A 26,265-nucleotide genomic window follows, 5' to 3' on the forward strand; every position below is an offset into this window, starting at 1 on the left:
CTTGTGAAAACAGCTATGATTTACTTCCACCATGGGGCTCGGTCTGAGAGGGAGTTGCTTAGACACTGAATTGCCTTGAGCTTCCTCCCCCTGCTTACAATGGTTTGTCAATGCACTGGGCAGCTGAAATGCCATCAGATGAAGAGATCCCCTCTTGCTCCATGACTAAAGAAGACCAAGAAACACCATCCCTGAATTTATAAGTTCAAACAGCCAATCATGTGCACATATAAATTTGTAGTATCTTTTTAACTGAATAAGTTAATGACAAACAAAATGTTCTTCTTGATAATCTACATATGGAGCAAATGGCTGCATTTGTCAATTAATCATTCAGACTCAACGGTTTCATCAGGGTAACAGTTGTATCCATTGTATATCTTGAAGTTATTTCCCACTACACAAGTTCTGGGCATGTCGTCCCCTCTCTAACAGACCAGTATCCCTCATGTTTGTCTACCACAATATTTACCCTCAAGCAGGATTATTGGGAAGGGCAAAAGTTGGACAAAGCACCTAGAAAAGAAAGCCACAAGCAAATGCTTCAAACTTTACAATTCACATTTATTTTGAAAAAATGTTTTGTTAAAAATACTCCTACAAAGGCATTGGAGCAGCGGGTTTCTGTTTCCTTTATAAATACATCTGATTTATTTTTTTCTTTATTTTTTCTCAGTAACATTGAAAGACATCTGACGAAGCCAGGGGGGAGCCCTGGTCTGAATGGAAGACACATCCCTGTGTAACAAGGACCTGCACACTATCTCCCCATTCACAATTAAAAAAATACAAATACTGTCATGAAAAGTGTTACATTGTCCACAGGGCCATGGCCAACATACAGGATAATGAAGAGTAGGAAACCAGGGTTGTGGACACCCCTGAAGCCCAGGTGATGTACCCCTGGCCCAGTGTCAGGGGGATGGCAAGATGTAGCATTGACTAGACACACTTGTCTTTGGGCAGTTGAAGAATACACATAATTTCCCCACCCTGTGCTGCTAGCTCCTTCCAAAGCCACGGCAAAGAGGTCAGAGCCAAGCAAAATCTCTCCTTACAAACCTTCCCTATGACATAAGGCAGCTCCTCCACAGATCTTTCAGTGAAGGCTGATGGCTTCACACCTCGTCATGGTTGAGGAGCCACATCAGCAAAGGGCATTGATCCACCAGCCTGCCAGGCAAGAGGATTTGCTGCCACAGTGCTCAGCCACCCTCGTCCCTGCTACACGACTGCCACCTCCCCACCCCACCTTTCAAACCTCAGCACAAGGATTCCTCCCCTCCAGGACCTTCTTGCTTTCAAGAGAAAAACCTGACCTGGATTTAGTCTCTGAGCTAGGAAAAGATCTTACCTGCAAGGATTTTTTAAAAAATGGAAATATGGGCTCTTGGCTCTTCAGTCCCTCAGAAGGCCACTGATGGATGGAATGGGAGGCTGCAGAGGGCAGTTTGGCTACCTGTGCTCAGCTCACCCTGAGTGGGGGGTTTTTGAGCTCTGTGGCAACGCATCTGTGCCCTGCATTCCACTACCCCTCAGGTCACAGCTTGGCCAAGGGAGTGGGGATCACAGCTTTGCTTGCGACCGTGCTGTCAAACACCAGGCTTGTTTCTCCATCAGGAGCTGCTGCTGCTTGTCTCTGGCTCCAACTGCTTCAACACTCCCACAAAACTCGAAATGGGCCCTCAAAGCCCACGCTGTGGAGACTGGCTTCACAGCCCACCCAAAACAGACGGCGTGGCAGGGGGTGACACGAGCCCAGCAAAGCCTCCCCAGAGCAAACCTGAGGACAGGAATCGTGTTTTCAGGCTGGGAGGTAAGAGGCAGGGTTGGACCCTTTTCCCTGAACTATTCCATGAGAACATTGACCAAGGATCCTGACACACCTGCCCCAAGTTCATAACATCTTCTGCTTCTTTGTCCAGGAAGCTCTGGCATGCAGGGTGGCTGATGTTTCCAGGGAGGGATACAGACAGGTGACAGGAGGATTTTTTCATGGGAAGAAATGTAGCTAAAACCAGGTTCCCTGCCAAGCCAGCTCCAAGGAAAGGCATCCTTGGCAATGCCCCAGACTTAAACAGACCATCCAGCCCTCCTGTAATGAGGAAAGGACAGAGGGCAATGAAACAATGCAGGGAACAGACAGCTGATGATGGAGGGCAAGAAACAGAAAAGGGTGCAAGGGCTGCAGGCTGAAATGTGAATGCCAAAGTCCCTGGAGGAGGGCATCCCACCGAACGCACCCTGATGCAGGGGTCTGTGCTTGGATCCACAGGGGAAGGAAGAGATGGAGAGCTGCAGCCCCTGACCCCTCCCTCTGCAGCTGCAGAGGACAGCAGTGGCTGTGCTGGGGTGGGAGGGTTTTGCTCAGGAAGGCCATGATGAACAGAGGAGATGTGCAGCTCCTCAGCAGGAGAATCTGGATGATCTAGGAGGAGGGTCACAGCCTGGCTCACTGGAGATGTGTGCACCACAGACTGCTCTCCTTGCAGAAGGGGCACATGTCAGGGCACCCATAAACTGCTGTTGTCTGACAGCCCAAGCTCATGTTTAGTCTCCCCAACTCCCTCACCCTCCCTGGAGTCTTTCTTTCCACTCCAGCTCAAGCAAGGTTTATTGCTGCCCAGATCTTGTTTGATGAGACAGAGGTCACCAGACTTGTGTCAACTCCACCAATGGCTGATCACAGCTAGGGTGAGCTGGGGTGTCTTCCCTTAAGTGTCTATAACAGTGGTTTCCTTTCACTGTTGAACAGCTTGGAAGAAAACTCTGGAGTTTGAAGGCCACTGCTTCTGGTCAGTGCTGCTACTGGCCTGAGGGACCTAGTCACAACCTGACTGTGTGACCCTGAGCAAGTTATTACTCCAGAAGCACCACAGTATTTGGGGAACTCTTGCAATTTGAACTCAGCTGATTAAACAGGAATTGTACTTTGACTTCTTTGTGGTTGTCAAGTCTTTATTTCTCTGTACCTCAATCCCATGGAAAGTCTTGTCTTGCCTCTAGGCCATGTGCTTTACAGACTGTGAGGTGCTCGGGCATGGTGGGAACAGATACAGTGGTCACCAGAACCTGGGCTGGCCAACATGAAATCTATAGTCCCTCAACTCGGGAATCCTCACATGAGGATTAGGCTGTCCTTAAATAAAAGCTGTGATTCTCCTGTCACCTCAGTGCTCCTGGGATCATCAACACAGGAGCTGGGATTTTCAGAGAAAAAAAAAGAACCATCAGAGAGCTTATAAAACTTTCTGCTAGAAATCGACTGGTCCTCTCCTTTCCAGTCCCTGCTGGAGATCAGAGCCCAGAGGGGATCAGGCAAAAAGCAGAGGCAAACCCAACATTGTGTCCCTTCCCTGGTGTCCTACAACTACAGGGGTCTGCAGGGGGCCAGGACTCCCCAGCCAGGGACCCCTTCTGCTCCAGACAAGACCTCCTCCCACGTTCCTGGGCTGCTCAAGGGGAACAAGTCACTGCCTATGCCAAACAGCTTTGCACTCATGTCATCAAGGCAGCCTAAGCAACAGAAGGGTGGTTTTGTCTGGTTCTAAGCTGCTCCCAGGACATAAAGAACAAATTCAGCTTTAGAGCTGGGAGAGCACTCAGAGCTGAACCTTGTCCTTAATGCCTGTCTGTATCCTGCTCAGAGACCCTGAGAGGCACCCTCAGTGTCTGCTCTGGGGGGCTCTGGGACTTCCCTGCATGCACCCAGCCCAGCCTTGGATCACTTCACTGCACTGAGACCTCTATGTCCATTTTAGAAACTCATCCCAGGCTCCCTTCCTGCATTTGCATCCTTCAGGCAGCTCTCGTGGGTCCCTTTGGGCTCATGGTGATCTACCTGAGCAGCCAGCAGTGACTGCTGAGCCAGCCTCCAGTGCAGAGGGACAGCAGCTGCACTCTCAGCCACCAAAGCACAGCACGGGAAGGAAAGGGACCTTTCCTTACCCCAGCAGTCCCCTCTGTCCATCAGGCTCTCTGAATCATAGCAGGTCTGAGGCAAGGATGCTTCCACAGAGAGCTTCCACACCCACAGAACGATGGGCCACCAAGCCCAGCCTCTCTTTTTGTGCCCTCACTGCTGTTTGGTGACAGCCCCGAGTCCAGGGACACCTTGTGTGACACGGGGAATGGGGGGGAGGAAGCAAGTGCTTCTCTCTGCCATGGAAAGACCTCTGGCTCCACACAGACACCCTTCATCAGCAAGAGTGGAGAATCAATGATGGTCAGTAGAGTGTCTGGGCTTTGAAGGCATTTCCAACGTGTCAATCCCAAGAATACGACTGCAGAACACCTGCTGCAGGAGCCCTGTCAGACACCCCCTGCCCCAGGCACCCACGGCCCAGAAAAACTAGAAGAGAGATTTTTGTGCTGAGGAGGTATATAAAGATTTTTTCTTCCACCAATTTGTCCAGTCATCTTTTGAATCTAATACTTGGCACCAGTGTGCTCCACCAAGGAGTTCCACCCTCCAATCCCTCTGCTCTGTGCCAAAGATTATTCTGCTCCACCTGCCCTAGTGTTTGAGTGTGAGAAACAGGGACTGCTCTTCATTCACTTTACTCACATCTCTCCTGATTTACTGCATGAACTTTTTTATCATCATGGTTTACCTCTGTCAGATCAAGAATCAAAATCTATTTATCTTTTATACCTCCCAAAGACCTCAGGTGCTCCTGAGGCCCACACCTGCCTATTTCTTAGTTTCTGTGCATCCCTTTTAGCTGAGAACGAAAGTACTGTCAGTGCCTCAGCAGCCAGCACATCAGAGATTTCCTGGCTCTTAACAACACTCTTGTGTGAAGGCTGCTGAGTGCTAAAATTTGCTAGCAATCAGAGATTTCACACCTATTTCCCACTAGTGAAGGCCAAGCAAGGGTGTGGATCTGGCACATCACCTGCCACAGACTGGTGCCCACGGTGCCTGTGAGGCACTGCTCAGCTGGAGGCTGGTGTTCCCTCAGCACCCACAGCCCAAACTCACCAACCAGCTCACCCACCCCAACCTGGAGGCAGTGAGCTGGAGCTGCAGAAGACAGTTTGGGGGAAAAGGGTGATTTGACTGTCAGCTTAAACCTCAGCTCAGAGCAGTGTGCATCCCTCTAGTCCTCTTTGAAATCCTTCCCTCAGTTTTTGCTAACACCACTGTTTGGCTATTAAAGACTCAACACATTTTAACCCTTTCCTCCTAGACTTAGAGTTAGGAATCATCAAAGGATCTGTTCAGGAACTTCAGACTGACCTTAGAGGTAGAAGTAGAAGCTACAGTTGAGGCAACTGAAAATTTCCTGAAATGTACTGGAATGAAGGCAAAATGGAGTTCCTGAAAAAAACCCCGAGGCACACAAGGTCAAGTCTTGTGGCTTGTTTCAGGAATGGCAACTAGGGCTACTATGAACATCTAACAGTCCTTGGTTGGAGGGAAACAGTCAGTGGTCAGACAGTGCTACAGAAGTGGGACTGCTGCTGCACTCCTACGAAGCACAGGACTGCAGAGAAATTCCTTGCAGAATTAAAAAAAAAAAAAAGGTAGAAATTATTGAATCATTGCCAGATATCTGAGAATGCAGATTAAGACAAACCCCTCTCTCTTGTGGGGAAAGAGGTCTGGTTGCATACCCAATTTCTGCATGTCACATTTGTCAGTGGAGTTCGCAGGAAGAACAGAGGGAGAGCAATAAAGTAAATTCCAGGATTATTTGTACTGTGCATGGATTTTTCCAGGAGAACTATGGAAGACTGCAACACAAAGAGAAGCAAACACAGACCAAAGTTGTGTCCTGTCTACGGGAAGGGCTCAGCAGTTACAAGAAGCAAAGTCATCCTGAAGAAGTCTACAGACAAGGCCAAAATGTGACTGAAGATACAAGAAAAGTCTATGTTCTGCATAGTAGGAGGATTCTAGCAGCTCTCAACAATGACAAGATTAAATCAGCAATACAGAACAGAATTGTTTTGTAGGAACTGCTCATGAGACAGCCAGTGGCAGAACTGCACTGAGTTAGGAACATGGTGGAACCAACATGAGAAGCAGAAGGGACAAGTGCTCAAGCCACAAACAAGAGTTTCAGGACAGAATGTGGCTGTGTTGACTGCAGGCAGGTACAGCCCAGACCATTCAGCTCTGAGGACATGTCATTTGGCTTGAAGGATACAAGGACTATTGGTCCCAGAGTTGAAAGGATGTTGAAAGGATGACAGTTCATCCAGAGACTGCAGTGTAAAAGGAGAGGAACACAGTAAAAGAAGATAATTTTTAGGATGTCTTTAATGGCACTGGATTACTGTCAGAAGAAAATAAAATTGAAGCTGGGACTACATCAGTTGTTCATGTCACTCTGAAGGAGCAAATGCTGAATATTGTATGTGAAGGACTTGTAAGCATGCAAAGTTTTGCAGATGGAAAAAGACCTACATTAAATCAGCCTCAAGTCAGACATGCAGGAAAGAAGATGAAATACATTTTAAAAAGTCGACTAAAACAAACCAGACAACAGCGATACTTCCAGACACTCTGGATTCACACATCCAAGGCAGCCACAGATTTAGTACATCACGAGGAGACACGACTGTTAATGATGCAGTGGAGTTCAAGCCCTGACTCCAGATTTCATATAAATCGGTCTGGAAAATATAACAAGAAGTTTTCTCAGCTGCTCAAACCCACCAAGAAGTTTTCCCTGTAGGCCACTGCTAATCTGCAGCCTGTGTGACGATTACTGGGAAAGAACCTTTCCTTTAACTGCAATTCAAACAACTCCAAGGGGTGTGGGAAAAGCATCACCAGCATAGCCAGCACCTAATACTGACAAAAGAGCCTCTCCCCTTAGCTCATGACATGCCAGACCAGGAGGCAACACTGTACTGGACAGGACTCAGCACCCAGTGGAGGCAGGATGCTGCTACCATGGCCAATGGGCTCTCCATGGCAGACCCCAGAGCATGGGGCACTATTTTAGGGCACTATTTTATACACTTCCTTGCACAAGTTCTCTCCTTGCTAACACCGACACGCACTGGTCCAGTGATGCTGGCAAGATGATTGTCCTGTGCAATGACTGGCATGGAGTTGTGGGATAAAACCCTACATTTGAGTGATAATACTGAACTGATGCTGCACGCCTGGTAAACCCTGTGCCAGGCACATGCACCCACGTCACAGGGGTGCCCTGTGCCCAGACCAATGCCATTGAAAGCTACTGCTTGGCACTGAGGCTACCATGGAGAGAAGAAGCCAGACTGCAGCAAGAAGCCCCTTGCCTGCTGAAAACCACAAATCTTCATTAAGTTTATGAAAGGTAATTCTGGTATTTTACTGGGGAGGGGGAACATCATTTGGGGAGGGGTGTGCAGTTCATAGTGCCCTGTTTCTGTCCCCACAGGCAGCAAGGGCAAGAGTCCTCATGGCAGTGCTGTGTCTTACAAGTTGTTTTTCCTTCTGCCTGCACACCCCTGTGCTGTTAATTCCAGGTAAAGGGCTGGTGGCAAGAGCTGAAAATAACCCACTAAACATATTTTTGCTTTTTACTAGCCACATATGCTTTGCTTTCCCCACTCTGCTCCACGATGCTCTGATTGATTGAAACTTCTTATTGGCCAACCAACTTAGTGTTGTCAACCTGAGCATCCTGCTCAGATCTCCCATTGGCTGACCTCAGCAGGCATGGGTGACCCTCAGCAGCAGGCAGCAGTGGGAGACAGAGGAGGAGATGGGTAGGTCTGGGAGCTAGACTGAAAGGTGGAGGGGGAATGTGAAAACTGCAACAAGCTGCCTCACCGCCATGGTTTTTGTTGTGTCCAAACATGCACATGCACATGCAGAGCAGCATTTCACAGTGTCAGTGTCAGCAAATGCCCCTTCCCCCTGTTACGTGTTCTCCCTGTGAGGTTGAATTTTGCCATTAGACTCATATTTCATAGCAGAACATTTGATATCCATGAAATAAACACGTTGAAGTGACTTCAGTGACGCCACTCTCCACCAGAGCATGCTCCAGAGGCATTTACAACCAAAGTGCTTTACAAGAACTTGGTTCCTCATGCTCCCAAAAGAGCTGGAGGGATGCAGAAAATTGCAGTGGTTTATGGTTCATTTCTATTTTAGGTCCAGTTGTCCATTAGTCCTACATAGTGAAATACAGAGAGATGTCACAGCGATACCTGGTACAAAGAGAGGGGAATGTTTTAGGACCATACCACGTGATTTTGGCCAGGAGGAGAGACAAGGATGGGCTCTCTCTGTCCTTCAGGCAGGTGCCACGGCTTTGGTGGGTTGTGGCACTGAGCTTGGTATGGTCCCATCCTTCACAGTGGGTTGGGTCTGGTAGGTAGATGTGTACAACGGTAGCCAGAGAGGAGATTCAGAGTGCATTAAGACAAAATGTCTCCAAATGAAGAAGACCTGAAGTGCCCTTCCAAGCCCTGTCTAATAATGACTGGCTCTGAAGGGATGCTGCCCGGCCACGCTCCTTCTTCTGCTCTGTCTTGCAGGAATGTAGAAGATGGCAGAGAACAGTCAAGAATTGTCTGGGAAGGACAACTGAAAGGCATCATGTGCTCCTTTCACATGGCTGCCCCACAGGAATTTGCTGGTGAGTTTTCTAGACAGCTCTCTTTTTGCAAAGCTCCCTTGTAGCCAGTTGGCTGTGGCCAGACAACTTGGCACAGCACCACGTTTCCCTCACCCTGGACCATCACCAAACAGCTTCAGACGTGCCTTTGGGAAAGACTCACAACTCTTCCCTGTTAAAATACAGCAACTACAATGGGAGGTAGAGAGACACCACACAAGCAGTTCTCACTGCTGCTCCTCACATCTACAAGACATGGAGCAAGCAGCAGACCTTTCTTTCTCTGTGTACCCTCTGCAAGCACTTCTTGTGGTTTCGTTGACACTGTCGATTTTTGCACGCTGCTTCTTCAAAGCTGAGTCCCCTCCCTGCCCAGGAGCAGGGCTCCTCAAATGCAAAGGCATTCAGAGCATCCCTTTGCAAGACATAAAGGCTAAAACAGGCTGGACACAGGACAGACAGATGACTATGTCCAGCTCTCACTTTACACCATACTCCATCCCTGCTGAGCTGCAGGGCAGTGGCACTGCTGGCACAGGACACGTCCCCATGTGCCCAGCACACCCCTGCTGCATGTCCACACAACCACAGATGCACTTTCAGATGCCAGGACAGGGAAGGACTGCAGACAAATGAAAACACAATCCTGCACTAGAGATTTCAGATGAATAGGGGCTGGAGGCAAAACTCCTCCAGTTCAGGCCCCTGCTGCTGAAACTCTGCACCCAACACTGGGAGAGTGCAAGAGCTGAGCAGAGAAGTAACCCTGGCTTGCAGGGCAGGGTCTGCTGCCACTCCTAAGTGCTTGATCCTTGGATCTGGTGGTAAGGAAAAAAAACTACAAAGTACTTCATAAATGGCCTCATATTTTACAAGCAGGCTAGGGAGATGATGTCAGGCCACAGAGGTCTAGACACCTTGAGATTTTCATCCACAGCAGAAACGTTTCCTCTTGGATTCAGCTCCTGGAAAATACAGCTAAACAGCTCCCAGGGAACACGCCTGCAACGCTCCATGCTGCTGGAGATGAGTGGAGGACATGCAATGGTTGATGAGGGCTTGCAAACACAAGTTATGCTGGCCATGGCCAGGAAGATTGCAGAGGTGTGTCCCACGTGGCCAGAGGAAGGTGGGTGGTGGCAGGTGTGTTTATAAGGAGACGATGTGCTGAACAGGGAGAACAAACCTGACTCTCATCTGTAACCCCCCTGCACTTGGTTGGTGGTTTTCACACGTACCAAAGACCTGCACAGTAACTAAAGTATTTATTTCAGTTATTTATAAATCCACTGACTGACCATTCAGCTTCAAGCACAGCATTCTGCCTCCAGAGAGCTGGGCTACTAGATCAGAGGTTTTGCTTTTGCTGTCCCAAACTCTCATCAAGGCAACTGGCTGAGAGCCTGAAGCTGCCTCAGACCCCAGCACACTGACTAACGACACGACTGGTACCCAAAGGGCACAGAGCACATCCACAGAGCTTGGCTACTGCAGCAAATCATCCACAGCCCAGCAGCTAACACAATCCAGACTCTGAGACACCACGTGCTGTAAGCTCCTCTCAGAGGGCCAGGATCACCCTGCCTTTCTATGGTATGTGCACCAACCTGGCACGTTTCTAAGCAGTCAGACATTTCCAAAGGGCTCTGACAGCCAGCTGTGGAGTCATCATTCCCTCCCACAACCCAACCTCCCTCCCCTGTCAAAAAAAACCCACAACACAAGCCCTCTGTGACGCTGCTCACCAGTGACCCTGCCATTGCATCGTGGTGAACAGCTGGAAACCCAACAGCCAGAAGCATCCCTCAGGCCACGACACATGGCAACAGAACAAAGAACCAAACAGGAGGAAATGTGCATATAAAATTTTTTTTTCTCCTGGTGTACTGTCAATAAGCTGCAATTTTTCCTTCCCCAGGGAAAGCAGTGAAGTTCTGGAATGATATGATGCTTGGAGACGTCATTTCTTTTTCATTAAAAAAAAAACAAACCCAACCAATCAAAAATTTCCAACCCCCAACTCACAAACTGGTGTTATCAAAACAACGTAAAAGGACAAATCTCCCAACAATGACAACTGAAAAATAAAGGTACACGTCAGCATTTGTAATCAAAAACTACTACATACTGTACTTGGGAAGTCTTCTGGGAAAAGATCATTGGCATCTAGTGAGGACATCACTAAAAGTCTTGTGCATGTGATATGTATGAGACAATGATGCCACTGGAGGGTGGGTGGACGGACTCTTAGGAAACTGTCACTCACAAAACTGTTCCATGACAAGAGAAAATAAAGAGATGTAAAAAGGACTGGTTTTCCCCATCCCCACCCCCCTAAGCATTACAGATTCCTTCTCATTTGTTGGAAACAGCCTCTTCTAGACTCAGTTTATTTGTTTAAAAAAAAAAAAAAAAGTCTTCAGCTTTTGAAGAAGTCCATCAGTTTCTGAGATGCACTTGGTTCCACAGCACCAAGGAGCTTCAGCTCTCTCTTCCCTTTGATAAAAAGCTCCCAGGGGCTTTCAGGAAGGACTGCTGGCTGCAGGACATTCCCAGAGTTGCCATCCCAGGTGAGAAAGAGAAGTGCTTCTCGTGCCCTTTCTTTGCATTCATCTTCTTGAAAAAGTCTCATTGCTCCAGAGGTGTCTGGACCCAGCTGCAGCAGCCTTGTGCAAGAGGAGATAGATGAAGCTGCTCTTTTCTCTTCCTTTGGAGACTCCCATTGAAATTGGAGCCCTTTACAAGAATGCAATTGCTTTATTATTATTTAAAAATATTTCATAGTTTGTTTTGTTTTGTTGTTTTGTTTTTGTTTTTGTTTTTTTTTCAATGGAGTTGTCTTTTTTTTGTTCCCTTTTTCCATTGCTTATATTCTAGAAGCTCTTGGTGACTTCTCATTCTCAATGACAGGGCATTTCTTCCTGTTGTCCTGATGCTCAGAGCAGCTGCCTGTCTCTGGTCCATGTAGAACACTCAAGAACTGGAGCTCAGACATACAGGGGCAAAGGGGAGCAGGGCCTCAAGGAAGAAGAGTAGGAGGACACATATCTATCAAACCTCTACAGACTGAATTTGGTTCATCTGTGCTCTCATCACCTGGATACTGTTAAGAATTTTCTTCTGGTGTCCTGCTAAAGTGACCCCAACTCGCAGAATGTCCCTTTGGGAGAAAAAGAAACAAACATTGTGTAAACATCAAAACATTTTCTCTCAGCAGAAGCAGCCCATGTAGGAGCATCCCCTGGAGCGTGGTGTGTAGGGAGCTGAGGGCTCCACAGATTTATTCCATAAATGCAACAAATGCATGCAAATCTGATGGAACCTCTACCCTTTCTCTCCGACTCTTCCTGACTTATCCTCCCAATCTTTGCATTTGCTGCCTACCTGCAGCACTCCCAGAGTACTCAGACCTCAGAAGAGTGTGAAACCAAATACCACAGGCTCTGCTCACTGCTTGGGAGTGAATTTGCCTTAGGTTTTCTACCCTTGTATTTTTTCTTTCTTTGCATGTTTGGATTGTCTCTCACTTTGTGACACAGTAACCTATTTTTCCATGCCTGGAGACATATGAACAGGATGAGCTAGACCCTGATCAGTGTGAAACTCACTCCCTCTGTGCATACCATGGCTGTTCTTGCCACTTTTGCTTTGATCTGATGAGGCCATGAAATGATAAACTTGTGTTACTTATCATCTTTGCTAAATCAAGGCAATCTAATTTTTACACTGCTTCTATTTTTTATAGATATTAGGTGTCTGGGAAAAACAAAATTTGTGCCAAGAGCATGAGTGTGACTCTGCAGTGGTCCTGCCTCTGACCACCCCAGCTGAGCCTGCTGCTCATCTCTCTTGGTCAATAAATCTCAGTCATGCCATTCTTTTGATCAGGGAATGGATGGTATACATGAGATGTGACCCACACCCCTAAGGATATCCAGCTGCCTTTTCTCCTTCCCTTGAGTGTTAGGAACAGATTTGCTTGTTTTAGAGTCCAAGTCAGTGGGCAAACAGCTCCAAGGAGAGGTGGAAAATGTCCTCCAGTGGCACATGAGCCTGTCCATTTGCCTCCCAGCTTGCTTTAGACCCTGTCTCTTTGTTCAGCCAACAGGAGCATGAGGAAGGGAAGGTGGGCATGGGGCTATGCCACAGATTTACACATTCTGGCTGGTGGTAGCTGAGTGGAGACCACCAGAGGAGCATGTCAGTGCACGGCCCCTGCGAGCAGTGTGGGTGAACATCCAAGCCACAGCTTTGCTGCCAGCCAGAGTCCTGCTTAGCAAACCCACTGGAAGCCTTCTACACACAACTCTGGCATCCAGAATGGTGTCCTTCACTCTGACTTCTTTTTTTTTGCTACAAGGCCTTTCCATTCCCTCCCTTACCCCAGCCAGAAATGCTGAGCTAGGGAATCTTCCTCCATGGATGAATTTGGCACTTTGACTTTTGCTTTTGTTCTGATTGGGAACAAAGCCCAAACTCTCCACTCATGACTGTAAACCAAAGTAGGCCTGTGGCCCTGCACAGCCCTGTGCCTCCTTAGCTTTCTGCCCTGGACATGGATCCTTTGGTGGCCCAGATGTCTCAGCCTGCAGACAGACTAGTGAGAAACTTTTCAAGTAGTTCAGTGTTGAAGCCATGTGGATTTGGTGAACTGAATCAGTCTTCAGCACACATTTACAGCTTGCTGCCTACCCAGAAGGGAAGAAAAGTGTCAAATGGTAATTCAGCTCCACATAACACGATTCCTTCTGTAAAGACCAGCAAACATTAAAAAGTGTTTTCAAGTAATGTTGCAGGATGATTTCCCAAGGAGAAAGGACTTTTGAGTGTCCTTCTTTCTACTTCTATGTCCAGCCAAGCAGGTGAGAAATGTGGAAGAGAGTTTTGTCAAAACTGGCTGGGACATGAGCCAAGGATACCCTTGTGATGGTGCTGAGAGGACTTGGAAGATATTGTGAGGGACAAGGTAAGGAACAAGGACAGGTGGCATCTGAGGGACAGGGAGCCTGCCTGGAAATAATGAGTGTCAGCCTGCCTGCAGAACTGTTTGCTGTTATAGCCACTGCTCACACAACAACGTAGGTGGGGCTGGGCTGTGGTGCAGGCGTGATGGCCCCATTTGGTCTAAGTTCTTCTTCCCTATCCTTCAGATTTTATGGATCCTCTGTTGTAAGAACACAGCCTACAGCGTGCCAAAATCACCCCCAGGGCCCTGAGGCTGTACCAGAGACACAGTGAAACAGTCACAATTGCCATCTGAATTTCCTGGCAGCAAACAAGAACAAAAAGTCAGAAAAGGCCAGTTGGGCCATTTGTGTGATCAGATCCTGATTCATTGGTGGATTTAAAGTCTAGAATCAGGCACCAAATCCAAACACCTGCCTGGTTACCAGGAAGAGACACTGCAGCACTTCCAGATGGCTTCAATGCTGGGCACTTTCTCAGGCAGGGTTTCTACAGCTAACTGTGACCAACCACTAATCTCTCACCAGCAGCATCAAAGCCCCAGCTAGCCCCAGGGGATTTCAAAACCCACCACAAATAGTTTCCAGCTGCCTGCTTTCTCAGAAGAACTTGCTAAGATTTTGCCACTGAGGGATGCTTTGAGTAGATGCAGGACAGCTCAAAACAAACTTGAAACCCCCTGCACTTTCAGAGGCCTTTCTTAAGACAGGAATTTGTTTGCAGTGTGCTTTTCTGCCAATATGTCACACAACCAAGAGGACTGCTGAGTCTAAAAGTGCTCTTGAATGGCTGGAGAATTTTCTGATGCTGGCCTGAAATCTCTGTTTGTTCCATGTTGGCATTTTGGAGCTCCTTGTGGGGGTTTTAGCTCTTGCAGTGGGGGCATGCAGCACGATACTGTGGAAACTGATTCTGCAGACTGGCAGAGCTGGTAGACACACAGTCTGGAGGCAAGACAGAGCCTAGAGAACAGATTAGTTCTGCAGAAATCCAATAGCCTAAAGGTTGGTGGTCCATAAATCAGGACATTTTATAAAAGCAAAACTACATCACACAAAACAAAACCCATGATCAATTGTTGGTAAAGTACCAAGACTTTTCCTTATGCTTTGGGACTAGAATCCTGAGCACTTACTCTACAGTCATCTGAGATACCACATCAAAGGTGGTGAAGCCAGCACTGGCAAAGCTCTCCTTGTACTGGCTCATCTTGATGGCATCCAGCCACTCCTCCACAGTGTTGAAGCTGGTGTAGTCTGGGATTGTGCGATCAAGGAGGGGGAGGTTCATCCTGAAAGGCAGAAATGAGGAGTGAGGGGAGCAAACAGTGGCAAGCACACGTGTTGCTGTACACGTCCACGTGCCTCACAGATGTGGATGTTCCATGTACAACAGCTGGAGGGACCTGGAGCAGCACCATCCACAGTGCCTGCACCACACTGTATTAAGTACCACCCAGAAAGCTCTCTGTTCAGCTGAGGGAAGAGCATGTGCAGCACCAAAGAAGCCTTTCTGGATCAGTTTGTCCAGGAGAGGTAGGAGCCATCAAAGAGTCTGGGATGCAGGGCTAAAATCTTGGCTGCACAAAGGGGGAAAGTAGATTCTCATAATGGGGACAGTGCTTCCCACAAGTTGCTGTACCCTGACCCAGTTCAGGGAAACATCACACTGCCTGAGGAGCCTTTAGTTACCTCCACTGTGTGAAAACTGGGCTACCAAGGCAACCACCCCCCCCAGCAATCCCGTGACATGGAACCAAGGCACCCCTCTGTGCACAACACACTGTCCAACAGAAGGCTCTGCCAGTGAGCTGTGTCCACCAGATCCAACCTGTCCAAAAAGAGGGACTAGAACGACCCCAATGTCTTTTAATGCCCTTCCTATGAAGGGCCCAGCACAGGCCAAGCTGCCTCTAAAACAGCCAGCCTAGAGAAAGGCAGGGGTGGTGCCCACCAGGACACAAAGAACAGCAGAACCCAGGTAGAAGCCAAAGGACAAGAGGAAGACAGAGGAACACACCCAGAGGAGAGAGGTGCCATGGCTTTCAAGCTGTTAGGATTTCGGATCATTTTATCTAAGGTGTTGACAATTTGCCCAAATTTGGGTCTGTGGTTTCGGTCCTTCTGCCAGCAGTCGAGCATGAGCTGGTGCAGGGCGTTGGGGCAGTCCATGGGTGGTGGCAGCCTGTAGTCCTGCTCGATGGCATTGATCACCTGCAGGAGGAACAGAGGTCAGCACAGCTCAGCAAAGCCTATTGAATTCATAATGCCCCTTTTCTGGGATCCCGGGGGTGGCTGGCACAGACCACCACAGTGCAGTGGGGCTGCTCTGCCTGCCCGTGCAGTGATGCCCATCAGCTCAGCCACCACCCCCACCACTCTGCTGCCAGCCCTGTGCATGTCCTGCTGCCCTGTCAGGGACACCTGGCTCAGCAGACTTGCTCTGGCTGCTGCTTTGCTGGAACACATGACCAGGGAAAATGTCTGCTCTTGCAAGGCTCAGTGGAAATACCACATGCAAAGGGCTGGAGGACCTTTTCCAAGGGGGACTCCATCTCCCTGTCACTCTGCACGTGCAGCCCTCCATCCTTTCTTGGGTAATCAAGCCACGCAGCTTCTTCCAGGGGCACATGTTCTTCTGACAGAGGCTTCTCCTACCTTCTTTGCAACGTGCAGCCTATGGTCTCACACACAGCACAGGCACTGAAAGGTGAGCAGAAGGAACCTTGGACACTAGAAACAGGCTTCTGTGTGCCAATAAAAACTATAACTGAGGATACTGCAGTAAATAAAATCAGGGGCAGCATTTTGAAATGACCAACTCTCTGCAGAGATGATAAAAAAGTGGAGGTAGAAGCTCCCTCAGGGATCCAGAGGGAGGACCCTGACGTCACTGGCTATTCTCAGCATGTGATCAGTGTTGCCATGGCTCTGTCCAGCCATGTTTTGCACACTTCCACAGCCAGAATTCTTCCTGGTGGGCTAGCCCAGGGCTGTACCACCCTCCTGGGGAAGGACTGGCCAGACCCACACGGCAGCATGGTGAAGGTGTTGTTGAGCAGTGAGGCTACACAGAGAAAACTGAGAATGCTCCAGCTGGGACTAGGAGAGCAGCAGGGAAGGGCTGGTAGAGAGCAGACACTGGGGGTGCTGTGGCAGTGGAAGGCTGCTGCCCCAAGGGAGGGTAGGTGGCAGAGCCATGCCAAGCAATCTGGGATGTAAGGGAGGGCATCAGGCAGGGTTTAAGATGGACTGTAGCTTCAGGCAGAGAATGGGTCTGGAGGGTGCTCTGGGCACTGATGGGCATGGCCAAGGTGTTGGGCAGGTGACCTGAGACAGATGGGGGCTGGCACTGCTGCTGCCAAAATGTGCCAGGTGGAAGGAGTCCTCCCTCCCCTCTGCCCCTCTGGCTGCACATGAAGGTGCCCCCTGGGCCTGTGAAGGTCCCAGCTGAGGCATTGCTGGTGTGCTTCATGGAGCCCTTGGTTCCCGTTCAGGAACTCTCCCAAGAGCTGCAAGCTGTGCCTCTCCCAGCTCTCTGCATGGCAGATCTGTCTGAGACAGGGCAGAGGAAGCCTGGGGAGAGCTGGGCTGGGGAGGGTCACCATGGGAGCAGCAGGTGCCCATCTCCAGCAGGGATGGACTCCCAGTAAGCTGCCATCAGACACTCCCCTGAGGGGGCACAGGCTGCATGCTCTCCTCACCCCCAGGCACTCACACCCCAGAGTCAGGAGGCTTCATCTGCAGCACACATCTGCCACATGCTCATCCACAGGGAGGACCAGCTGTGGGCAAGTGACAGCTTCTGGGCACAAGTGTCCTGTGAGGAGCTGAGGGCAGGTGCCAGGCTGTGCAGAGGAGACAGGCACAGGCTCTGCCATCCCCACGGCCTGAGCTGCTGCTGCTGCAGCACAGCACCTCCAGCAGGAGAAACCACTGAGGGAAGAGGTGCAGGGAGGGAGGACAAGGGAGAGGCATGGCAGAGGGCTACATGGACACCTGGCTGCAGGAAACACTTGAAACCGTAGGCAACAACAGAGCCTTGAAGGGAAGGGGGTTGTCCTTTCTGAGAAGGGCATACCCCTGGCTCCCTTCTCTTTGGCTCAAGCAATTACTGCAAAGACTTTCCAGGTACCCAGAAGCAAGACCAAGAACAGCCAAAGGTCCTGAGATATCAAGTGTCTGCTCCATGCCCTGGGGAGCCATTTGAATCAGCTCCCCAGCAGGCACTAAGGAGGAAATTGTCCACTCTGGAGAAACCTGAAATGGCATGGATGGAGTTATATGGACTGGGAAAAGGCCTGTTTTGCCATCAGGGTGGGAGGAGTTGCAGATGGATTTTGGCTCTCACTTTCTCCATGTAAGGCAGATTTTTTTCAGGAGCCCACAGGATGATGGAGATGGAGGTGGGACTCTGAAGGCTCACAATGGACTGCCCAGAGGCAGCTCTGGAACAAGCTGGTAGCCAGGCAGATGCTGTAACATGCAGGTTTGCAAGACCCAAGCTTGCAGCAGAGGGGAGGATGAGCCTTCTGTGCACCAAGGGTCTACTTGGTGCACCTTGGTGTTAGATCCTGGGGGCTCAGGAGGTGAACACAGCACGAAGGGCAGCTCTCCAGAGAGACAGTGTTACAAGAGACTGGGCAGCCCCACACCAAAGGGGTCTTCTAGGGACACACGTGCAGATGTAGCACTCTGCATGGCATTCTCTGCCACAGCACGGCTGGGCTTTGACCACTCAGGCACCAGATCAAGAGGAACAAGGAGAATGGCAGAGCTGTGGTGAAGGTTTGAACTTCAGTCACTTGTCATCCTCGCCATGGAGGCAAGGACTCCTGGAAACTGCCTAGGTCCCAGGGAACAAAGAATGCATCTAACAGTTCCATCTGAATTAGAGTCACAACACATTTGTAATTAAGCACATTCTGAAATACCTGCTGGGTTTGGCTTCTAGCTGCACACAAGTTGCTTGGCTTCTTAGACATCACAGCCCAAGCTTGCTATTGGAGACTTAATGACCATCTAGTGGAAGATGTCCTTGACCATGGCAGGGGGGTTGGACTTAGATGATCTTTAAAGGTCCCTTCCAACCCAACCCATTCTATGACTCTGTCACTGACTTTCACTCCACACCTGTGGTCTCCTGCTGCTGCTCCAGGAAGTCTCAGGCCAAGGGCAGCATTTCTTTTCCCACCTGCCCACTCCCTCTGCTCCCCGTCATCTGTCTGCCACCCCCGGGGGTGCTCACATTCACCCTGCCCCTCTGCAGTAGATGTTGTACAGTCCCCAACCTCTGCCACAGCAGCACAGGGGGACCAGAACAAAAGACAAAGTTATTCCCATGACTTCTTCCAAAGGTGTTGACCTCGGACACATCTCCCATGCCAGGGGAGGCTCCGGACAGGCCACAGGCTGGGTTTAGCTGTAGCCAGGCTTTGGCCTCGCAATGCTCCCAATCTCAGTGTTTCTCTTCCCTGTTTCTAACAACTCACATCTTGGTTGGTCATGTCCCAGTAGGGCCGCTCGCCGTAGGACATCACCTCCCACATGACTATCCCATAGCTCCACACGTCGCTGGCCGAGGTGAACTTGCGGTACTGGATGGCCTCAGGTGCCGTCCACCGGATGGGGATCTTCCCCCCCTGCAGGAGAGACACAGAGAGGATGGTGAGCAGGACAGGAACTGAAAAAGAGGAAAATCCAAAATATCTGCCTCCGATACGCTCCTAAGATCCTAGCAGGAAGGGAGCAGAGGACTGCCCCTAACACTACATCAGGGTGGCCGTGGCTTGTCCAGTCAAGTCCAGGAAACCTTCAGGTATGATGATGATTCCCCCATTTGTCTGGTGACCTGTCCCAGGGCTCCACCACCCTCCCAGGGAAGAAGCTTTCCCTGCTGTTCACCTTGAACCTCCCACGCCAGTTTTGTCTGTGACCCCTTATTATCTATCATCTGGTAGCACAGCACAGAGGTTGGCACTGTCTTCTTTGTAACTGCCCTTCAAGTCCTGCAGGTCTCTTATAGGTGTGCCCACAGCTTCTTCTCCATCATATGAAACAAACCCAGCTCCTCCCACCTGCTCATGGCTGTAGCAATCTTTGGTATGGCAAAATGCCCATTCTGCTAGGAGGGTCTTCTGTGGAAAAATCAATGTCTATGAACATAGAAAAATCTAAACTGATCATCCCCTTTGAATCTCCCTCCATCCTTCTGCTGCCACCTAGCTATCTCCTGAGCAGAATAAAGGGAATTGGAACACCATCCTCTTCAGCCTTCTGCATCTGTAGACTCTTTGAAGTCAGTGATACATCATCCTCTTGAGTTGAAGTCCTGGTGTGTCAGTCTGTTGATAGATACATGGTCTAGCAGGTTTGGATCCTGCTCATTTCTGGAGGCAAAGGTGGAGCAAACATCTTCTTTAGTATGGCATGCTTGGTCACTGGTGGGAAATGGGATGGACTAGGTGGGCACTGGGGTGCCCATCATCCTGCTGTGCAACAGCAGCTCTGAAGAAATCAGAAGCACCCCATAGAGGAGTTATGTCCCAAAGTGCACAAGACTGGTGTACACAGCACATAATGCTCTGCTCAAGCCCTTGCAGCCTCCTGATTTTCCACCAGAGTCTTTGGACTTCAATCATTCACAACTCAAGGGACCTTCTGAAGGGAAAATCTTCCCCTGTGCTGAAAATTAAGCAAAACTGTCTCTGTTTTGTGGCTGTGAGAAGGTTAAAGAACATTATAATTTGTCAATTAATAACTACCATGTCTTATCAGGAGTCTTCCAGGATTTAATAGGACTCAGACTCTGTATATGCTACAATAATGAAAAAAAGATAATGTTTCTTAATCTTCTCACAGCCACAAACCTCAGACAAAATACTTTATTTTCCACAAGATGGGGAGATGGAGCATTCCATACCAAGCATAATGTCCTTTCCACCAGGCATACTCCTAACAGAGCTCCTGACAAGTGGTAGAATTAAACAATGGCTAAAAAAGGAGAATAATAGAATCATAAAATGGCTGAGGTTGGAAGAGAACCTAGAGATCATCCCATCCAATCTCCTTGCCACGGGCAGGGACACCTCTCAACTAGACCATGTTTTTCAAGGCCTCATCCAGCCTGGCCCTGAACACCTCCAGGGAGAGGCATCCACAGCTCTCTGGGCAACCTAGTCCAGAGATTATGAGTACTGAGCATATCTGGAGGATCCCTGTGGGAACTCACTTCAGTGAGACCTGAACCCACCTTCTGAGGAAGAAGATTTTCCTCAGATCCAAAGTGAACTTCTCAAGCCACAGCTTGTGGCTGTTGCCCATCCAAGGTCTTTGGGATAATCATAATAAAAAGCATTCATGCATTTTGGGATGTCTGAGAGTGGTGTTTTCTAAAGAAGAAGACACTATTACTTCTGGTACCCTGTTACAGCAGTTGCACATATTCTGCCATATAATGTATGTCCTGCCACAGTGCCCACACATCAAGAAAAATACATTAGAGATGACAGAGAGAAAAGCTACAGGCACAATAGCAGGGAAAGAAAACAGCAATAAACACCACAAGCTCCCATGTATTTAGCTTAACAAAGGGAAAGTAAATCAGATGTAAGGATCATGTGAAAAATAAATGTTGCTCATGTTCCTAAAGCCACAGGGACGATCCAACGGCTGATGTTTGAAGCTACACAAGTTCAGATGAGGATAAAAGCTCACATTTTTAGGCATTCAACTGCTGTTACAATTCACTAAGAGCTATGCCAGACATCACATCACTGGCAGCCTCAAAAGATTGGGGAGAGACGATTTCCTACAGCTCATGCCCCAGCTCTGTCAACACTTGTCTCCAAGAAGCCCTCTCGTCGATGTGGCACGTGGGCACTGAGCCTCCAGCACCACTGCAGAGTACCACTGTGCTCTGCTTTGCAATAAATGGTATTTATGAGAACTCTTGCCTGCAATCTCACTGAACAACAGCAAAGTCTGGGTCACTGGCGCTGTGGCATTCCTGGGAAGCTGTTATGTGATCATGAAGCCATTTCTGGGAATGTTTCTCTGTCTAATTCAGACAGACGCTCTGGAAAGATCATTATCTAGGTCTGCAGGGCTTCACCCAGCATGTATCCATACTTGGGTCTGTCATTCTTGGGCCTGAGCCCATGACATGACAAGAAAAAGGCTCCTGGCCTCCCAGACAGCAGGGCAGAAAAATTGGACAGTGATGGTAAAAAACCCCACAGACTTGCTGCCCTGGCAACAAATCTATCAGGGCAGCATCTGGGAGGACTCCCAACTGGGCCACACTGGGCACACAGAATGCCTCATCTCAGCTAGGGGCTTTAGCAGGGGCATGGGGCTGGTCACAGACATGTTTGGACGGAGGCTCAGTGCCCCACAGGAGCGACTACAGAACCCACCAACAGCCACTGGACAACTGGACAGGACCTTGCCAGAGAAAACCTTCCTTGGTTCATTTCATTGGGCTTCCCCCCCGGCACCTTATTCCCATTGTCGGTGCCCTGAAAAAGTGCTCCCCATGCCCAGGGGGGGATCTTCCCCTTTCCCCCTCCCTCTCTGGCTCGTTCCTGCAGCACCTCTCCCCTCCCCTCTGGAGGAGCAGCGTTACCAGGGCGCTGGTGTAGGTTGGGTCAGAGGTGTCATCCTCCAGGAAGCGGGAGAGGCCGAAGTCAGACACCTTGCAGACCAGGTTGCTGTTCACCAGGATGTTGCGGGCAGCCAGGTCCCTGTGCACGTAGTTCATGTCTGCCAGGTACTTCATGCCCGCCGCGATGCCCCGCAGCATGCCCACCAGCTGGATCACTGTGAACTGCCCGTCGTTTTGCTGGGGGAAGAGAAGAGTCCACGTGAGAAGAGCCAACTCACAGCCTGACATGGTCCTGCACACAGTCAGGAGCTTCTCCCCGTGCTGCGTGCCCAGACACAGCCATGGCACGAGTCTGCCAGTTCCCTCTCAGAGCAAGAGGGTGGTGAGTGGAGGTCACCCTCACAAAAGCACCGTGGGCATCACTGCGATGGCTGCTGTCACCCAAAGGTGGCAGATCCACCACACCTCGTGCAGGAGGGTTCTGGAGGAGCCATCTATTCCTGTTAAGGAGGTTATCTCCCTTCCACGCAGTGAATCAGCCAATTCAAACTCAGGCCTATAAATATTTAGACAGAGCAGCTGGAGGTGAAGTCCTCCTGTGTTAAAGCCACCTCAGACTGTCCCTCCATGGCCACAGAAGCAGTTTGTACTGTAGGCATGCATACAGGCAGACACAGCCTTTTGCTAGTAGAAGTGGACAAAAGCACCCAAGAGATGACAGTCTTGGGGCTACCTCCACCCCTGCTCCTAAGACACAGACCTCTGGACTATGCAGCAGCTGCCCCAGTAGCAGGGGACGCTGGGCAGTGAAGGATATTGTTATATTAGCACAAAGAAGAGAACCTCCCTCTCCAACCCAAGAAAATCTCTGGAGCTGCAGGCTTGTGGCATCTCATACCCGTAAGAAAGAGTCCAGTGAGCCATTCTCCATGAACTCAGTAATGATCATGACTGGTGAACTCTTGGTCACCACCCCCTCCAGGTGGATGACGTTGGGGTGGTCAAACTGCCCCATGATGCTGGCTTCACTCAAGAAGTCCCGTCTCTGCTTCTCTGTGTAACCAGACTTCAGGGTCTTGATGGCCACAAAGATCTCTCTTTTGCCAGGAAGCTTGAGGTGCCCACTGCAGACCTCACCAAACTCCCCTGGGGACAGAGGGGAACAGGTATCAGAGAATCATAGAATGTCAGGGGTTGGAAGGGACCTCTAGAGATCATCTAGTCCAACCCTCCTGCCAGAGCAGGATCACCCAGGGCAGGCTTCACAGGAACACATCCAGGTGGGTTTTGAAAGTCTCCAGAGAAGAAGACTCCACAGTCTCCTCAGGTAGGGCTTGCCAGCACCCCAGACCTCTGCCTTTCTCCCCAAGGGACCCTGCTCCCACCAGCTCCAGCCATGCCCATCCCGTACGCCCCTGAGCTGACCACCCACCATCTGACCTGTGCCTCCTCCTTCACCCTACACCAAAGATCTCCCTCCTTCACTCCACACCAAAGATCTCCCTCCAGGTGGGCTCATCATTGGTGAGGAGCACTGGACATGGGACTATATGCACATGAGAACTCCCTGTCTCCAGCACTGGATGTACTTGCTCCTCCAGCACTGGAGCACCCTGTTCCTCCTAGTCTAGGCTGAGGCTAAGTGTAAGACCTTACTGAAACTAGTACCCCTAAGGCTAAATCCTCACCAAAGTCTGAGACCACAAAGGAGACTCGTGCTGCTGAGGGCCAGCCTGTCATTCCCAGTTCACCTACCTGCCCCGATCACTTGCTCAATTTTGACACAGGAGATATCGATTTCTTTTGCAAATTCCCTGACAGCCTCATTGGGATCTTCGTAGGTGAATGGATCAATATAGATCTTCATCCCTGGTGTCACTGCATAAAGGTGAGGGAGACGGTCAGACAGGCAGGAGCAAATGGTACAACTGATGTCTGGCATCAAGGAGAAGAGAAACCTACTTGTGTGAGGGTCTTTTTTACCTCAGCAAGCTGCACAACCACGTGCATGAAGCAGACACAGCAAAGCAGTTTCAGAAACGTGCAGAGCCACGTTTGCACAGGACTATTAGAGCTGGATTTAAGGAATATTGGCCCATAAGCCATTGCTGGGGACTGGAGAGCTGTATTATTAGCCAGGACTGCAAACTGTGACCCCAGAGAACCACACACGCTCTGCTGCAGTACTTGGCTTGGGCACATCCAGAGGAAAAGGGAACTGTTTGCTCCACGGTGCATGGCTGCACCAGTGTCACCCCAGGTCCCCTGCCACAGCCCTGCAGGACTGGCTGTGGATACTGCAGCTCTGCCCCACTGGCCCAGAAGACACCACAACGTGTTTATGCAAAAGGCAGTGGCCAGGGGACGTGGTGAGGCTGGACTGCTGATGCCACATGGCACCCTGCCCACCCCATGGGGCAGCTCTTCCTGCAGCCCTGCAGGTCTCCCCTTCCTGTACTCACCTCACTAGCCAACAGCTTGCCCCTGGATTGGGAGTACTTGGAAAGCAGAGCTCACAGCTCCCTAAATAAGGAGCCCAACACAGAACCAGAAGCACAATTCTACATGCAGGATGCTGGTACAATTCAGGGGAGCTGCTGCAACGTTTACAGGCTCCCCATGCCTTGGCAATTTGCTAACCATAAGCTGTAGCCTCTCTACAGCAATCGTGGCTGGGGAGCCGAGCAGGGACAGTGCCTTGGGCTGGTGTCTTGAGTGACATGTGGCTAAAAGGCACCCCAGGCCTGTTATGAGTTCATCTGCATCTGGTGGCATCAAGCCTGTTCCAAGAGTTGTGAAGGCACAGCTCTTACTGCCATCCCAGCCTGGAGCTGCCACGTTATGCCCCAGACCCCAGGAGAAGGTGTGAATGTACGTTTGCACTGACAAACAGCTGAGAGCTGCATCTCCATAATCTTTCCTGAAGAGTGTCATTTTTCCTGGTAAGCTCTAGTAATGCTGCCAAGATGCTGCTGCTCAGGCACAGAGCTGCAGGGCAGGGCTCTGCCTTTTGGGAAACATTTCCCAGGTCAGTGCAGAAGCACCAGCGAGTCCTGTGCTGAAACAGCACCCGTGTTTTCCAGTCTCTGAACAAAGCCCAGGTCTGTGCAGCAACAAGGTATGAAAAGGATCAAAATTCTGAAGCTGCAGCAATAACATGATGTAAAGAACAACTGAGGTTGGAACAAAGCAGGATCAAAGTGACAGGAGCCTAGTGAGGGAGGAGAAAGCATTTCGGAGGGCACGCAGCCAGGGGGGAGTGAAGGGAAGAGGGATGCTCTGGGGTGTGCAGCAAGGCTGAGAGTGGGAATGGTGGATGTGGGGGAATGCCTTGCAGTGCACAGGGATGCTGGAAGAGAGAGGCTGCAAAAGAGGGCATGTTATGTTTTGTATTATACCTATAGATATAGATATATCTCCTATCCACTAGGATTCTGGGAGCAGTGGGATGGGCTCTAGCAGAGGCACCATGAGGTATGTGGGTTCCTGCAGAAGCAGAGCACTCTGCAGAGGGTGGGTAGGTTGGGACAGGGCTCTCACTGCTGCCCACAAGCTGTGCACAGCTCAGGAGTCAGACTAGGTGTGGCAGCAGGGGCTGCACTGCGGAAGAGGGGGAGGCTGCAGGGGGGGTGTTGGATGTCACAGCAGCTTGCAGAGCGTGCAGGGGTGTTCACTGCAGAGCTGACACCCGGCCGCACGCACGTCTGGAGAGCACAGACCCCACGAGGTCACAGGGGATGGGTGGGGGACATAGACAACGTGAAGGCCCTCCTGTCTACAAATGCACGTCTGCCTGGCCAGGTGGCCTGAGCCCTCCCCACGTGCCACAAGGAAGGAGTGAACAGAACACAACCCGAGGAGGGAGCAGAGCCCCAGCCTGGCAGGGGCCCACGGTACGTACTGTGGCCACTGGTGTAGTGCTGCAGCTTGTCGGTGTACTCCGAGTCAGCACGCTCAAAGCCCCGTCTTCTGGAAAGAAAGAGAGTCCTGAGCACCAAGCATGGCCCCATCAGGACTGGGAGACACACAGCAGGAGCATCTCCTTCCCCCTTCACCCTCCTGCGCCCTCCCCTCGCCACCCCCCGTCTCCGGCTGTCACCTCCTTGCACAGCCCCAGCCCTGGGGG

At 50.2% G+C, this 26,265-nt stretch overlaps 1 protein-coding gene across 1 annotated transcript; it reads right to left on the reverse strand.

Moving 5' to 3' along the window:
* Window positions 1–11,419: 11,419 nt before the first annotated feature.
* LOC103781220 (ephrin type-B receptor 2) lies at window positions 11,420–26,149 on the reverse strand. The gene is made up of 8 exons (XM_008948924.1): window positions 26,041–26,149; window positions 23,895–24,017; window positions 23,038–23,285; window positions 22,161–22,376; window positions 19,027–19,176; window positions 15,555–15,748; window positions 14,671–14,826; window positions 11,420–11,730 (listed from the first exon to the last, which is right to left on the reverse strand). Exons 1-8 carry the CDS (start codon window positions 26,147–26,149, stop codon window positions 11,622–11,624), a joined length of 1,305 nt encoding a protein of 434 aa, XP_008947172.1. The 3' UTR covers window positions 11,420–11,621.
* Window positions 26,150–26,265: the final 116 nt, after the last annotated feature.

This window comes from Merops nubicus, unplaced genomic scaffold (assembly GCF_000691845.1).
Source record: "Merops nubicus isolate BGI_N331 unplaced genomic scaffold, ASM69184v1 scaffold6961, whole genome shotgun sequence".
Taxonomy (NCBI): domain Eukaryota; kingdom Metazoa; phylum Chordata; class Aves; order Coraciiformes; family Meropidae; genus Merops; species Merops nubicus.

Excerpts from the sequence above, each read along its gene's own strand:
- LOC103781220 (XM_008948924.1), bottom strand. The coding sequence starts at position 26,149 with ATGGGGCCATGCTTGGTGCTCAGGACTCTCTTTCTTTCCAGAAGACGG. Across the intron at positions 22,377-23,037 it reads CACTGGACTCTTTCTTACGG|CAAAACGACGGGCAGTTCAC; the intron begins GTATGAGATGCC and ends CTCTTCCCCCAG. Across the intron at positions 14,827-15,554 it reads ATGGCACCTCTCTCCTCTGG|GATGAACCTCCCCCTCCTTG; the intron begins GTGTGTTCCTCT and ends TCTGCCTTTCAG.